The 16,299-nt window shown below is 40.5% G+C and overlaps 1 protein-coding gene across 4 annotated transcripts in view; it reads left to right on the top strand.

Moving 5' to 3' along the window:
* Positions 1 to 15,980, top strand: part of FBXW7 (F-box and WD repeat domain containing 7) — a 728,515-nt gene extending 712,535 nt beyond the window's left edge. For all 4 annotated transcript variants that reach the window (XM_078676925.1, XM_078676926.1, XM_078676927.1 and 1 more), the window contains 4 exons: positions 674 to 855; positions 1,656 to 1,881; positions 9,818 to 10,028; positions 14,094 to 15,980. In XM_078676925.1, the coding sequence (XP_078533051.1) occupies positions 674 to 855; positions 1,656 to 1,881; positions 9,818 to 10,028; positions 14,094 to 14,362 (888 nt within the window). In that variant the 3' untranslated portion in view covers positions 14,363 to 15,980. The remainder of the gene's footprint in view (positions 1 to 673; positions 856 to 1,655; positions 1,882 to 9,817; positions 10,029 to 14,093) is intronic.
* Positions 15,981 to 16,299: the final 319 nt, after the last annotated feature.

The raw sequence follows: 16,299 nt of genomic DNA, 5'->3' as shown, positions 1-16,299 counted from the left end.
CATCTAATGTTCCGAATATTTTGTTTATCATTACATTGTAAAGGGAAAATGTAAACAAAAAATGTTTTCAGGATATGGTGTCCTGGAGTGACTCCAACATGCTGCACAGTGCCGAGACAACGGATGTGGCAGAAAGTAGAACAAAATGGAAGAGAGATTTCCCATGTCGGTAGAGGATTACTTGAAACATAACACCTAACATGGAAATGCTCATAGTTACAGGTGTCTGAACAAGTGAGATCCAAGTCAAACACTTGGGCCGTATTATGGTTAGCTGCCCTGGATCAGTGCAGAGCCGAGCGCCTTACATGTTTATGTTTGTGGAGTCTGAAATTAATATATTTATCGCGTAATTTCTCTGAGTGAATGCAAGATAGGCAGACAGCGAGAACATGAAGCAATGCGCCGCATCGTCTCCCTTTACGATTTGTGTTGTTTAAAGTTCATGCATTCACTCAGTGAACTTTATCCACCTTAAACGCAAAAAAACTAGCGCTGGGCTCTGTGCTGGGCCAGCACAGCTCATTATCATAGGGCCCTTTATTTCTAAGATGCCGCCTCTACTTTATTTCCATGACTCTTCTTTCCCAAAAGCCCGAATTCTTGCTTTCCTGTGTTGACTGATGCTACTAACTAGTCGTGTTTCCTTACATTGCCCTCTGTTTTCCCACAGTGTTTAAGGACGTTGGTTGGGCATACAGGTGGAGTGTGGTCGTCACAGATGAGGGACAACATCATCATCAGTGGATCCACAGATCGCACTCTCAAAGTATGGAACGCGGAGACAGGAGAATGTATACACACGTTATATGGACACACTTCCACAGTGCGCTGTATGCACCTCCACGAAAAAAGGTACGTGTCTGAGAATCTGCCTTTTTTAACTATTTCCCACAGTGTTGCCTTACTACTTCATGACTGTCACTTGATATTACTATCTCTAATTAACTATGTTGTCTTTAAACCGTCAAGCATATTTCATGTTCTGTGTCGGTACTGCAAATTGGACAATTTTTATTTTAATTGGGACCCCTACGAAACCCACGTTGTTTAAAAGTGGGGCATTGTATGCATATAATAATTCAAGCTGGCTAAGCACAAATAAAAAAAAAATACTATTTAAAAACTACTATTTAAAAAAAATATGATACTCCAGGTAAAGATGAACTTCTGTCTTGGGGTTAATAGACGTTTGAGCATTAGGGTGTCAGTTTCCATCTATATTGAGGAGTGAGAAAAAGCTCACACTATGAAAGGAAGGGGTTGTTTGTAAAGGCACTAAATGAGTAATCTGTAATGCACAGTGACCTATCGGGCCCCTCTGAGTGACTTCAAGGCTCCATGGCAGAATGGCTATGGGGAAGGATCAATTCACTCTTCATTTGGGGGATTAGTGCTTCCCTTCTTGATCTACGTTCTTGCTGTCACAATTATTTTATTACATTGAAAATACATTTCTAGAAATCAGTTGATGCTAAACTCTAATAGCATAATTCTGTGACACAGGCTCCCCATTGTGCAATTTTCCACTTATGTCTATTGAAAGCAACTGTTAAACTTCAAGATGAAATAACTCTCATGAAGGATAAAACTGTTGGAAGGTAGTTTCTGAGATTTCATTGGTTTAATTTATTGTATTTTTTGTTCTCCCATAGGGTGGTCAGTGGGTCGCGAGATGCAACTCTTCGTGTTTGGGACATTGAGACAGGACAGTGTTTACACGTTCTGATGGGTCACGTAGCTGCTGTAAGGTGTGTTCAGTATGACGGCAGAAGGGTTGTCAGTGGAGCTTACGATTTCATGGTCAAAGTTTGGGATCCAGAAACAGAGACGTGTTTACATACGCTGCAGGGCCATACCAACAGAGTGTATTCCTTACAGGTAAGCCATTTGCTTATTACAGTTGGCCACTTTATATATTATTTGCATCTGAAGAAGTTTTCACCACTTTAAGTGGAATGTGCAGCATGAGATTATGATATTGTTTGATGCATAAAAGTAGGGACAACCTTGTAATTATGGTCTGTTATGTTCACAAATAAAATATGCAGGTTAATGTGTATTGAAATTCATTGTTAACAGTCGTTTTTGTAATGTGCTTCTGGGAAAAGGACTCCCAGAGAAATGACAAGCCAATTTCCTTCTCGGCAAGGTGGGTGGACAGTCGATTTGTCACAGCTGTCTTCATTGCCTTTTTAATGGATGGAAAGACCAAGCTGTGCCTATAGTTTGATAGTATACCTGTTTTTCCCGATTGTCTTTTAGCATAGGGATGATAATGGCAGTTTCCCCTCTTAATGAGATTGATGATGAGGTGAGCAAGGACTCGAAGACCCTACTTGAAGAGATGTGCGTTACAGATTTGAAAATGAGGAGATTGTCTTGCAAAGGACGATAGGAGCTTTGTGATCTCACTCTTGTGCAGAAGTGTATTTGCAGCAGGGGTGGAGAGACTGAGGTTTTGTAATGTTTGTAATGTAAATAAAGTGATGCTGTGCGGATGGAGGTGTCCATTTTATGGCTGATACGTGCCCTGAGATTGACAAAGGATCCTTGCAAGAAGTTAAAGCTAATGCAAAACATTTGAAGTTATAAGTGATTTGTAGACCCAAGACAGGTCTCTAGTCGAATTGTTTGCTTCTGGCATTCTTTACCCTGATACAGACATACATTTTTTAAACTGTATTTTTATTGTTTTACTCGCAACTTGCCTCCTTCGATTGTACCTTAATGTTGTGCTACAGACATTCTCTTATCCACAAATCACTGTTGTCTGCTGGCCTTAGTGTCACTTGAATGCTCTGTGCTTTCATATACCATTGGACATAGTTGGTCACTGAACCAGTTGTTTGCATTCTTGTTTCGTCTACATTACTTGGAGTGTATGAGCTTTTGTCACCAATAATTCAACCTCATTACTGAGATGAGAAAGAAGCCTTTTGGAAAAAGGTGTCTGGATTAAGAACAGCTTAAGGGAATTAATTGCAATATAAGTATTTACATCTCTTGCTGGCAAAGAGTGTGCCTGATCTCTCAGCCTGACCTGGTTTAATATCAAATTCACTCTTGATGAAAAAAATAATTAGGGCTTGGTCAGTTGAGGAAATATGTTGATAATTTGAGATCTCAGCTTTTAGTTTCGGGGAGAACTATGTGTCTAGAGTATGTCAGTTAAAATCTTTGTTGTTTCTACAGTTTGATGAAACCTACATTGTCCTTAAGGCATTTTTAGAATAGGCGTTGGGTCCTGTGCTCAGATTCCTTTAGAGAAATCAGGACATTTGGTTCCAAGTTGAAGAGGTCACCAGTGGAATGCAGTGATACTTTTTAAAGAGGGATGGTCTAAGCAAGTAAACCCAAAACGGAGGTAGAATAGTGGGTGATGTTTGTCAGCAAAGATGTGAATGGAGCGCCCGTGATTCCTGTACTGGGCATTGATTTGTGGTTGATGAGGGCTACTTCTCCTCTCCTATCTTCAACTCTTTGTTTGCAGTGGATGTTGTAATCTTCTGATGTTTTAATTTTCTTAGGGGTGCTGCAAAAAGACATGCAAGGAGATGTCTTTGAGGCAGCAGATGCGCAGAGTCTTCGATACGGTTGTGGTCAACTGCACCAGTTTGACAACCGACCTTGCAATGATTTTCCTCCTCCAACTGATTTTATTGGAAGTGGTACATAGTCATCTTCCTCACTTTAATTAATTGTTGCTGCAGTCACTTGAGAGCCTAGTGGTGCCTTAAGGGTGTACTGGGAGGGACCATAGCAGATTGTAGTGGTCTTTGTGTGCAGAGTGTGCTTGCAAGCTCATATCGTGAGAGCTTTTGGGTGCATATTTTTCAGGGCTTAGGTGGAGAGGAGCTAAGAGACGCTTGGTGAGTGGCACTGAAAGAGTGATAAGAAAGATTTGTTTTTTATTGTGTTAGTGGGCTAGTGTAGGTGGATTGCCAGAGACTACTAGCCAAGGAGAGAGATTTAAGGTACGATTGTAGAGTTCACGCCTTACATCAGGTCATTTAAGCCTCTTCAAAGTGCTTAAATTGTGGTCAGGTATCAGGTGATTGTATTTGGCTTAAAAAATTATGTGTGCTTCATTGTACTTGCCGTGGCTAGGAAAATGTAGTTTACAAGCTCTGAACGAGATTGCTAACTTAATGCCATCCGCCATTATGCTCCAACTAATAGTTGGGTAGGCATTTTTGAAGGCAAGCGTCTAATCAAGTGAGTCACTTTTATACAATGAGAAATCTGTATTTTATTCCCGTGTTGTAACTTTGTATATTTTCTGCCATCTGTAGCTTTGGGCTTAGAAGGAGAACATTTGTCTTACATTTCCTCCACCCACAGATACTTAAGTATCTAATTTTGTAGGAACTTGGACCAACTCTAGTCTGGGAATTAATGAAACAGAACTGTAAGTGGCATGACTGGTGGATATCCGTGCTGTAATCTTTGCTCGTGTGGTTTCCAGAAAGGAGAGTATAGGTTCTGTCATAAGCATTTGTAGGTTGCAGTTATGTAGAGGTCTCCGTTATTACTTATTTAACTTTTTCTATTTTAGTGTCATTTTAGACCGTGTATATATCTATATCTTATACTCTTCTTGTTTCTTTCATTGGGGTATTTGTCCAGCACATATGTAATGTGAGAGGATGCTGGCTGGGGCGATAGAAAGTGATGAGTGCATCAAATATGGTGCTGGTACCAATGGAAGTATGGGCTCATAGATATAAGTCTGTTCACTGAATAAGCATGACCCTCACCAGTGTGTCTATACATTCTAGTATCTCATTAAGGCATAGTCATATGGCACATTTTATCTGTAGGTGAGAACTGAATGGGAACCCTTGATGTTGATCTTGTGGATCTGTCATTCAAGTTAAGGGAGTCAGCTGCAAGAATATAATGCTATCGTTAACAAGTGCTTTAACCCAATAGCTTAGCTTTTAATTTAGCGGGCACATTGGCCTAATAATAGTTTTTTTTTTCTTTTTATGTTTCAATTAGTAGTGTTGACTGGAGAATATTGAAATAAATATAATTGGTTGTGGTTCCTAATCTTTGAGCGAATACATGTAACCACCACGATAAACCACATCTCTGCTTATCTGAATAAAAATCGTGGGTACAAAGCCATTGTCAGATGGCCACCAGTGAGAGATAGACAAGCTGTAGCTCTTTCAAGCAGCCTATTCAGGCACCACTAATTGGAAGTGAAGATGCTGAAGTCAAGAACCAGAACAAACCACATAGATTGTACTCTGAAAATATTGATTGATTGAAGCTCTTCACTCGGTCTAGACTCGAAGAGAGCTTGTTTGAAAATGCTATATGTAGGCAGTTACATGTGGTTTTGAAATTTGGTACGCAGATGTTGTTGTTTCATAGCTGTGGGGTTATACCTTTTGGCGTTATCTACAGATGAGAGAAGTGGGTGAGCTGCTTGCTTTTTTCCCCTGGAAATGTTAGCCTCAGAAAATCACGGGCAATGCTATTTGCTTCTTCTAGGTCTCTTGCACCATTGGTTTGCTTTAACATGTGTCTTATCTCTCATTATTTTGGAAAGCTTAATGCACACCCTCTTTCAAACACTATGGGGAGTATGCAGCCATCACAGTAAATTCTAAATACACTGACCTGTACTTAAATTAAGCATGAAAAGAAACCATGCCCTTTCTGCCATTTCGACTTTTGCCTTGTCAGTTCATTCTAGCCTGGGGACAGATGATGTTAAGTTCAGTTGGTCTATCTGAAAATTGACCCCATGCAACAAAGTAAAAAATAAAATACAAGAATATCAAAAATCTTGGCACTTGGTATCCCCCTCAAGTGGAGAACACAGACTTCATCTCATGAATCCCCTTCTCTTTCCAGTTGAAGTCAGTTCGATATGCTTGTAGCATTGTCACTGTTGGGGGTGAAATACATGTCTAAGGGTGTCCCATGATTGATTTAAAAGTAAAACAAAAAGCACACATACATACACCCCTAAAGTAGTGGTGAGTGTAGAAGGTATGTGGTCAATCACATTGGAATATTTTGTGTGTCTTAGTTAGGTACACTTATTTGCATTACTGAAGTGCATTCATGCAAGATTATTGCGATCAATGGTGCTCTAATATTGAGTCCGGCTCATTTTGAGTGCCTGCAGAATTTCAGCACGTCTTCCTGTTTCCATAGTTATACAGGTATAACATTTCTGAAGGAAGTTACCTGGACAGAGAGGGAACTCCCACCCAGTGTGATACATCTGGCCTCTAGTATTATGAGGTGCATAATGTCCCTGAATCGCAGAGTGTGATTTGTCTGAGACTTATTTAGTGAGGAAAAACACAACTGTCACTCGGTGAATTCCCTTGTGATTCAAGCATAATGCTGTGTGCTTGGTCCTTTGTTGGACATGCCGTCAGTGTAAGGATGTCAGATTGAGGTTGATGTTGCCCCTACACCTCGGACTCAATCAAGTTTTGGCTAAGCTGCTATCATTTAATGAGATGCAAGTAGAAAACATTGCTGTAATCTAGCTCTAATTTAAGGTATTCATTCGTAGTCATGACTTTGGTGAAAAACATAAATCCAGGTTGAAACCTTAAGGAATACATTGCATCAGCATCCAAGGGGAGAAACACTTGAAATGATTTTCATGGTGTCATCCATATCTGGACCTACTTTGAGGAGTATCAGAGTGTTATTATTTTACAAGTAGAAGTAGAGGGGAACACACCCTTCCTATCCCTAAAGCTAAGCATTCGTCTTTCAATATTCAAAAGGACTGACGGCCACCATCTGGGTGAAATTTGTTAATTAAAATTAGTCAATCAAACGTAAAGATTGTTTTTTTTATCTCACTCCTATATTCGAATCAGCAGCAGCTGATAGTCAACTTTATCAGATATGGTCACTAGATCTAGGAAAATCAAAGCTATTACACCCCCCCATCAGCATGTGATCTCGACGCCCGTTTGGAGTATTTTGGAGTTTCTAGTCATTTCTTGCTGTAGGCAAATGTTTCTTTTCTGGAGTTATTTAGATGGAACGAGAAACTGTCAGATGAGACAGTAATTTGCCAGGAGGGTTTGGGTCTTGGGATGGTTTTTAAAAAGGTGAATGTGCACTACTGTTTTCGTGGTGATGGGGAAACAAGTTCAAGCTTCAATACCGATCGATAGGACAAGAGATGTGTTACTTTAACTGGACAGTTATATGAGGGGGACCTGAAAGGCAAGTGATGGGTGGTAATATGAAGAATAAAATGGCATAACGAGAAAATAAATGCTCTCATAAAATGAAGGTAAAATAAGTTGTTACAATTGGAATAGTAGTTGCAAGTGTGGCTTAATATAAACCACCATTGCTTCCCACAAGGAATCCATTTTTTGGCTGTTGAATATGTCCATGAGCAACTCTAAGTTCAGTAGAAAGTACGACCAAATGAGCATTTTTTTAAATTAAAAGAATATTCAGAACTTACACCTCTGTAGTATTTAGTTGAATGGAGCATCCGATTAGAAGAGCAAAGAGACTTGGCATTGTTAGTCATCCAGTACTACAAGGGAGAGACATTCCACTAGCCATCACTGACTATTCCAGAAGTGTAGTTAAAATGCGACCAATGAGGCAATAAAACTGCAAATGAAAGTTGAGAGGTTAGATTTTTAAAAGTGAAAGTTAAAATCGCATTGCGTTTAAGCAGCAGGGTGTCCGGCAGCTTTAGCCTGGGAGCCGCCCCCTCACACCCCTCAGCGCCAGTAAACAGAGTGACGCAAACACATTCTACTACTGAAAAGGGAGGGCTTGGTGTTATTAAAGAAAGGGATATGCCCAAGACTATCAAAGATGTGTGAATAAATTGTGGCTTGCAGTATAACGAGATCGCAAATTGTGGGTCTGTGCGTGGAAGCTTTCTCTGATGCTTTTCCTGCCTGTCAGGTTGGCACAGCTTTCGAACGCCACTAATCTGCGTGAATATTAAATGGGTAAACATGATCATCCTTTAATATTTGTTTGGATTGGGTCCTTCTGTTGTTTTAATAAGTGGAGTCTTCTAGAATGCTTGTTATCTGTCTGCTATGCAAACAGGATTTATTATTCACATCGAGCGGATTTTCCTTAGTGTTGTGGCTCCTGGCAGTGTGCTTTCCAGTTACGGGAACTGACTTTAAAAAAAAAAAAAATAGCTGCAGCATCATAGGATATTGATTAACAGCCTTTTCACTGCAGACCTCGCTATCTAGACAGTTAGTTGGGGTTTGTTTCTGCCTCCAGACACAAACCAAGATTAGGCCATGAGGCATTGCCGCTCCATACATCTATCGAAGCCCCTGACTGCTGATGCACTCGTTTTAAGCTTCCAAGCACGGTTGTATGTCAATACAACGCGGTGTTTACACCGCACTACCATTACAACGCTGGTTTTACAACGCAAGTCGTTACCACGACTTGCGCTGTAGGGTGCTGGACTTAGGAATAGTAAGATTTACTATTCCAACACCAGCCTACGTACAGTAGGGAAGGTGTTGGAATAGTAAATTTAACTATTCCTTAGCCTAGAGCGCCCTCCAGCGCAAGTCGTGGTAACGACTTGCGTTGTAAAACCAGCATTGTAAGGGTAGTGCGGTGTAAACACCGGGTCGTAATGGATGTTCCCCTCCAAGCACAGATGGAAACTAACGAGTACACGACAATCAGGTGCATGTGTATGAAACGGGAGTAATGGAGACCATGTTGATTGCAACCTGACTCTCTGAGCCACTCTTCTACAATCCAGCCCACGCATCCTTGCCGCAACTCTTTAAAACTATAATACTGTGCTATTAAGCCTTACATACCCTGATTGTAGGTGGATGCATTCATCCATCGATTAAACAGCGATTGAAAGCAAATTATTAGAAATGCTTCCGTTTTCAGGTGTTCATCATTTGGCAAGATCAGGCCAATGTGCACCAAGCCAGTACATTAGAAGGGTGTGCTTTCACATTTAAGTAAACAAGGTTATTCTCCATTATACGTATGTGACCATCTCTCCGTGCTGAACCTAGACTTAAAGACAGTCCATTGTACAGATGGGACTAGGTTTGGCTCTGATTGGACTTCTTGTTTATTGGTACCTACGCACGTGCTGATCGGAGAATTAGAGGCATGCCACTGGTAGAAATTGTAACTAGTTAGGGAAGTTTGGAGGTGTGACTTTGAAAGCCTTTTGATCTTAGGATACGCTTGGAACAATCAAAGTAGATTTCATTTCCCAGCTTCTTCACAGACAGGAAGGCTCTTAAAGAGCTGCCATCTGGGACCTAGAACAGACGTTCAGTGTTCTTCTGAGGTTTCCCAAGAGAACGTTGCCTTGAGAGTCTGTAATTGGACCAGCGTCCATCACAGCTTCTCAGGGTGTAGTTCTGTGTACATCAAAGTTTGAATGTTTAATGCCTAGCTATCTTGCAGAAATGTCATGTCAGATTTTCTAGTAAAGGCTTGTATATGCTTTGTTGTAGAAGTGTAGAGTACATTTGCAAAAATGCACAAGGGAATTTGCACATTTCCCCTACATTCTTTTATTTCCTGATTTGATTGTGTGGGGCAAGTGGAAATGTTGTCTTTAGCAGTATGAATTGCTACTGATGGTGCTGCTACAGTGTTGCTGCAGGTATGATTTGCATTTCAAACTTGTGATCTGACTAAGCACGTGTTTTTGATTCCAATGAGATTTCCAGGAAGAAAGAGAAAGACTCGCTTATTTACGAAAGAAACCTAATCACCACTTTGTGTTGACCGCCTAAGTAGACTTAAGTTTGATCTGGGCTTGATATTTATTTTTTTACAGTTTGACGGAGTCCATGTAGTGAGTGGATCTCTTGACACCTCTATCAGAGTTTGGGATGTGGAGACGGGAAACTGCATTCACACCTTGACAGGCCACCAGTCGTTAACAAGCGGAATGGAACTCAAGGACAACATCCTCGTCTCTGGCAATGCCGATTCCACTGTCAAAATCTGGGACATCAAAACGGGACAGTGTTTACAGACGTTACAAGGTAAATTACTGGCATATTATGCTTTTCGTTAAAAGAATAATTGACGTTGAGTGACTGTAGATTAATGTTAATAATAGAAATGTTTCCAATCAAGAGACTTGATTGAGTCTTCTCTTCTGCCTTGACAGAAGGTGGGACAACCCATAGAGCACACTCATTCCCTATGCATTATTTATGTGGATTGCATACCAAGGCAAACACCTTTGGACGTGATGGTTGAGTTAATAAAATAATTCTGAAAAAGCCCTGTCATTGTTCTGGATATGCATTTCTGTACAAAGACCTTATAAACATTTACCACCTTAGTTAAATCTTCTCAAGTTAAAACTTCGGCTTGACTTGTGAAACTCTGAATATGAAAAGAATTGTCCCACCCAGTTTATACCTAGCATTGGCCCCACATCTTGTGTTTCTAAAAGAACAAGTTGATTATTGTCTGCATTCCTATGACACAGGAAGATAATATCTGCTAATTTGATGTTTTATTGGAGAGCCACATGCTGACTTCCAACCTAATTAACCAATTGGCCATGACATTTTGCAGTGGCTCCCAGAGTACATTAGCAGGCTGGCTGCAGTGAGTTGCCACCTCCGTACTGTGCGGCAGTGGCACCTGACTTTTTCTAGAAGTCAAACACAATATTTATAACTTTAAGCCTCCACATAGACATTTAACCTCCCTTCACATGAACTACAATATAACTCGAATTTATAAGCATTCTTTTATAAAAATGTATAAAAATGTTTAGTCACCCAACATCAATCCAACACCTTTCCCTCATAAAAACATGGGGGATGGGTAAGAAGGCTAATTTTGCATGATGTATAGTCAAATTTTAGAAAATAATTTGAAATGCACTTTTCATGATTTATTCAGTTTTTCTGGCATGCTGCTAGTGTAGGTATTTTATTGCAGCTATGGTACATTTGACCGTTTCTGTAGCTTTTATTTTTGGGCCATTGTGGTAGCGCTTTACAGACAACAGGATGTCCACAGTACACAGGTTAAAAGTAACTTCTGCAGAAGACTTCTTATTGTGAAAGAATGGGTGGATCGAATAAAATAAGGATTTTTATAATGTGATGTGGGAGATGAATTGCTGTAAAGCTCTTCCTTGATTGAAGAAGGGAGCTTGTGAGTTACGAAAATTGTACATTTGTGATTTTAGCTAGCAGCAAATTCTTAATGCTGATTGCCATGGGCCCTATGTTCTGCCTCCATTGCTGTGTCTTCTTATCAGAGCAGGTGTTGGTTCGATGTGTGCAGGAAGCATCCTGGATTGTATTTTGCCCATGCGTTGTTTCATGGCCTTTTCATGTATACATTTGGCATTACCCGAGGGTTTTCAATCTGACCTAGGAATTGATGGTTGCTGTGTCCTGAAAGATGAAGTCCCCACTTTTTTTCCAGCTTCCACTGACAGCTGTATTATTAACTACAGCTAGGTGGAATATTTAATTTTTTAGCAAACCAATGTGGAGTGAATTGGCTTAATCAAGTAGTCCGAACGAGAGATGGGTATTCCCGTTCATATTAGAAGCTGTTTACTGTGGGTGGCTGGGTGGATACATCAAAGAAGGAGTTCTCAAAGAAGGAGTTGTAGATGACAGTGGAATGTGCCGACTACGGATCATCTCTTGTTCTTAAGATATTTTAGTATCACGGTGAGTCCTGGGATTTTGGCCTTCACGCTTCATGAAAGTGTGATGAGAAGCATTTAGATATAGGAGATGTTATTGATGTTCTTGGTGTTGAGATGCATTAATTCCCTTTAGCTTCCTGTGAATTTCAAGAACTTTCTTTCCACCCCTGAATCAATGGTACATAGGCAAGTTTCAAGGACATGGTAATGGTTTCACTATGGTGATGTGTGATTTAGAATTGTGTTTTCTAAGTGTAGGAGTGGTAGAGTAGTTTGTAGCCACTAATGATTTTTGAGGAAGATTGGAAGTAGATATTGAAACATACTGTCATCAGGAGCTGTCCTAGCAGCTGTTGAAATAAGACCAGGGAAGAGTTATGGAGAGGCCCAGTGTGAGTGGCTAGGATCAGCAAGAGAGCAGAGGCACACACCTGTGGATGGATATGTTACACAACCCTGGCTAATTGTTATGAAAGTGTAGGAAATAGTGGTTTGCAGTGTCAAAAGTTCACACTAAAAGCTAGCACAGGCTACTCCATTGAGTAGCTATTAAGCTACTTGGTAGCTTTCTAGCTACCTGTAAGTAGCGGTCATGGTAGCTTTCTAGCTATCTGAAAGTAGCGGTCATGGTAGCTTTCTAGCTATCTGCAAGTAGCGGTCATGATAGCTTTCTAGCTATCTGTAAGTAGCTGTCATGGTAGCTTTCTAGCTATCTGTAAGTAGCTGTCATGGTAGCTTTCTAGGTATCTGTAAGTAGCTGTCATGTGTCTAGCCAGCCTACTAAATCATAAGTTTTGACCTGGTTGAATTAATGTATGTATATTAACATTTAAAAGCGAGTATTTAAGACAAAAATGTGTGTTTTCAGAACTCATAAGCTGATAGTAAAAATAGATGAGTTCCCAAAATATATTTCCAGCTGATGTTGGAGTGCTAAATCCTGCATCGCTAGGGAGTCTTAATACTCATATTATTTCCTTTGTGCCTGGGGGTTTTCAGCCACGGCTGTTATACGGTATTATTGTAGAGGCATTCCACATTTACATAGCTTTTGTTTACATTACTGCTGGCAATGGCACCTGGTGACTTTAAGTAATCTGCATTGGTAATCTTACATAGGGAGGCTACTACTGTAACCTTGTCTGACGGGGTCACTATAACAAAACTAATAATATTAGTAGCTCTAGATGATTTTCATTGAACATAAGTAGCTCTTATTACAGAAAGAGGTTGGAGATCCTTGGCCTGGATGTGCTAAATTCTTAACACACAATGCATCGGTGGAGGTCAAGCTGCCTCACTTCCTCCTGAGTAACACACCTCTCACAAATAAGTGTGGTAGGTGTAGGCAGGTCCAATTTGGACTTTTTCAGAATTCCTGTCCAAGAACCAAGGGAAGGGAAGATCATTCTTATGGAAGAAGAAGCCTCACACATGTAATTGTGTCATGTTTCGTCATCAGCAACCACTCCCCACCCTGGTAGGACAATGCCACCAGGGCAGACTCGACCTCCTGTTGGACTCGGATCAGGAGGGAGTTCTAAGATAAAAGGCTTCGAGATAAGGACAGGATCCAGATCAGTGAGTTAAGAATACCTTGCAGTTTCCCGGTGCAACACCTTCATTGATTGGGGACTGCTGGTAGTATTAAAAACCAATAGGAGATGGTTATTGAGAGCACTGACTCAAACTGACTCTATATTTAGGCCAAAATCTGATCTGAGTCCAACAGGAGGTCGAGTCTGCCTTGGTGGCCCTCAGGAATGATCTTCCCTTCCCTTGGCTCTTGGACAGGAATTCTGTAAACGTCCAAATTGGATCAGCTTCTCCTTTTGCCAACATAGTAATATCGTCACTCTTAATCTGCCTACAGCTACTGCACTTATTTGTGATAGGTCTAGTTGTGCTGAACAAATTTCTTTCCTTGATCGCCAGTATGAAGCTCTCCCAGATTTTGAGAAATAAAGTTTCAGTACGATATCCAGGGTTCACACTGGCTATAGTGGATCAGAACAGCTGAGTGTGCCAAAGTATACATCCACAGAGCTCATTCGAAAATAAAACGTTAGTAAATGAACACAAGACTTAAACATGCCACACCCAAAATGATGATGCTGAACAATGTGAAATAATCAATATAGCATATAAATCAATTGTGTTACTGGTTATTATACATAATCCCAGCTGAAAGAGATAAGACTACAGGATACGACTAAAGATTGCTTGAAAACACAAAATACTCTTCTTTAAAAATATTTAGAAGTCAAACTCAAGTTCCAGTCTGTACTCTAGGTTTTGAGCTCTATTAACTGCTTATTTAAAAAATATCTGCTTATTGCATGCAGTACATTGGGAATATTTGCTAATCCAGGAAGTAGTGGCTTATATTGCTAACCATGTCTACTCATGTGATCTTTCCTAGGACCCAACAAGCATCAGAGTGCTGTGACCTGTTTACAGTTTAACAAGAACTTTGTAATCACCAGCTCAGACGATGGGACTGTGAAACTGTGGGACTTAAAAACTGGTGAATTTATCAGAAATCTTGTCACCTTGGAAAGCGGGGGTAGCGGAGGAGTGGTATGGCGGATAAGAGCGTCTAACACAAAGTTGGTGTGTGCTGTGGGAAGCCGGAATGGGACTGAGGAGACTAAGCTGCTGGTGCTGGACTTCGATGTTGATATGAAGTGAATGACAGACCGAGGATGTTGTCCAAGTGCGTGGACTGTGTCACTCCTCAATCCAGCCCCCTCTTCCTCGCCCACCGTCCCGCCATGAAAATCCCTTGGCCATGGTGATGCAGGCTGTATGTTGGCTTGGGGCAACAGATCTTGAGACCTACTGACTACGAATGAGAAGACACAGATGACAAGCTCTAACTGACACGGGAAGCACTTGCAGTCTCACCCTTTGGAAAGGCTTCCCTTCCAACTCGGAAAGGAGGGCGTGGCCTTTGTAAAAAAAATGGGACTCTTGAAATCAAACCAGGTGCAATTATTAATTCATTTTCCTCATAGTGGCCATTAAGCAGCACAAGCTGTTTCAGCGGCGTTGAAGTTGTTACGCTCCACAACAAAGAAATGTAGCGACTACAAATCAATGTTTTTTTTTTTTTACTACACAACGTCTGCATCAAAAGTATACGCCGATACCCAGTCTCGAGAAGCTAAAACCTTTACTGTGAAATGGTCTTTGTACAGTTTATCCACAGGGAAAGCTATTTTTTTTATTTCTTTTTTTTTTGCCAACCATTGCCAATGTCATTCGATCACAGTATTAAGCCTTTGTTATTCTGTTTACTGTTGCTTCCATCGACACTCTTCAGTGTGTTACTCTGAGGTGGCAAGCTGTCCTGAGTTCTCAGATGGATTTAATTCTTGATGCCGGTGCTAGAAGTAGGTCTTCAAAAACGGGATTGTTGTCCCACCCGCTGTACTGTATTCCCAGTGGCCAAAACATATTTATGCTGCTAAATGAAAGAGAGAAAAAAGCATTTTTTTGTTTTTACTGCTGTGACGTTTTAGTCCCAGACTGAATTCCAAATTTACTCTAGTTTGGTACCGAAAAAATAAAATAAAAGACTTTTGCCACTGAAACTTAAACTTACTGTGCCTCTAAGAGGCTTGATAGTGGGAGAGTTTCGGATGATTAGAGAAACGTTTGCCTGCAAGTAAAGAACTGAGAGTGCAAAGCTTTTTTTTCTTGCTCTGGGCAAAATGTAAAAACATTCCTTAGAACGAAGCCGTTGCGGCCTGTTCTGTGGAGAGATTTTTTTTTCTTTGTGAGGGCTGTGGTGAATGGAATGAACATACAAAATAAAACTGAAAACATTCAGAAAAAATTACAAAAATGCAAAATAAATGAAAATTACGTTGCTGGTCAGTCTTAGTATATTACAGTATTCAGGGCAGAGAGGGCATCTGTTTCAATGTTGTTGCTGCAGCGAGCTGGTGAAATGGAGACCCAGTTAGCGCAGAAACAAAACATGAAAAAAAATGACAACACATTACATCACAACATGGGTTTCCTTGTTCTCCAAGAGCCACAACTCAAGCTGAACTGTGAAAGTGGTTTAACACTGTATTCTAGGCAGTCTTTTGTTTATTTCTTTATTCCTCCTTTTTTTAAATTAATTTATAGTCTGATTTTGAAACAATCAGATTCCATTTTGGTTAATTTTACAGTTACGTTTCAAGCTGGCATGATGGAGGAACGCATTGTTTAAAGGGATTGTGTCTATGGTTTGATTCATTTAGAAATTTTATTTTCTTATAACTTAAGTGCAATAAAATGTGTTTTTTTCATGTTAGCCTGTCTTTTTCCTTCGTTGATGGTTACCGGTTTGCAGTGCTGCTATTGACCTTACACAAAGAAATAAATCTTGCTGTTCTGACCCTTGGGCACAGATTACACATGATCCACCATCGCCTTTCACACACTACACTGTAGGAATGGTTTATGAGCTTGGCGTGGCCTTTATGACTTTGTTAATGAGTCTGTCTTGCAGTTTGAACAGCCGTGCAGAGCTGGTCCCCACATGGGTCCCGTTGCGCGACCGTAATTGAAATCCACGCTGTGCTATGCTGCACTGTGTGCACGGTGTCCAAGCGGGCTAAATCAATAACACC

The sequence above is a fragment of the Lissotriton helveticus genome, chromosome 2_1, assembly GCF_964261635.1.
Source record: "Lissotriton helveticus chromosome 2_1, aLisHel1.1, whole genome shotgun sequence".
NCBI lineage: Eukaryota > Metazoa > Chordata > Amphibia > Caudata > Salamandridae > Lissotriton > Lissotriton helveticus.
This window is presented reverse-complemented; position numbering and strand designations above follow the sequence as displayed.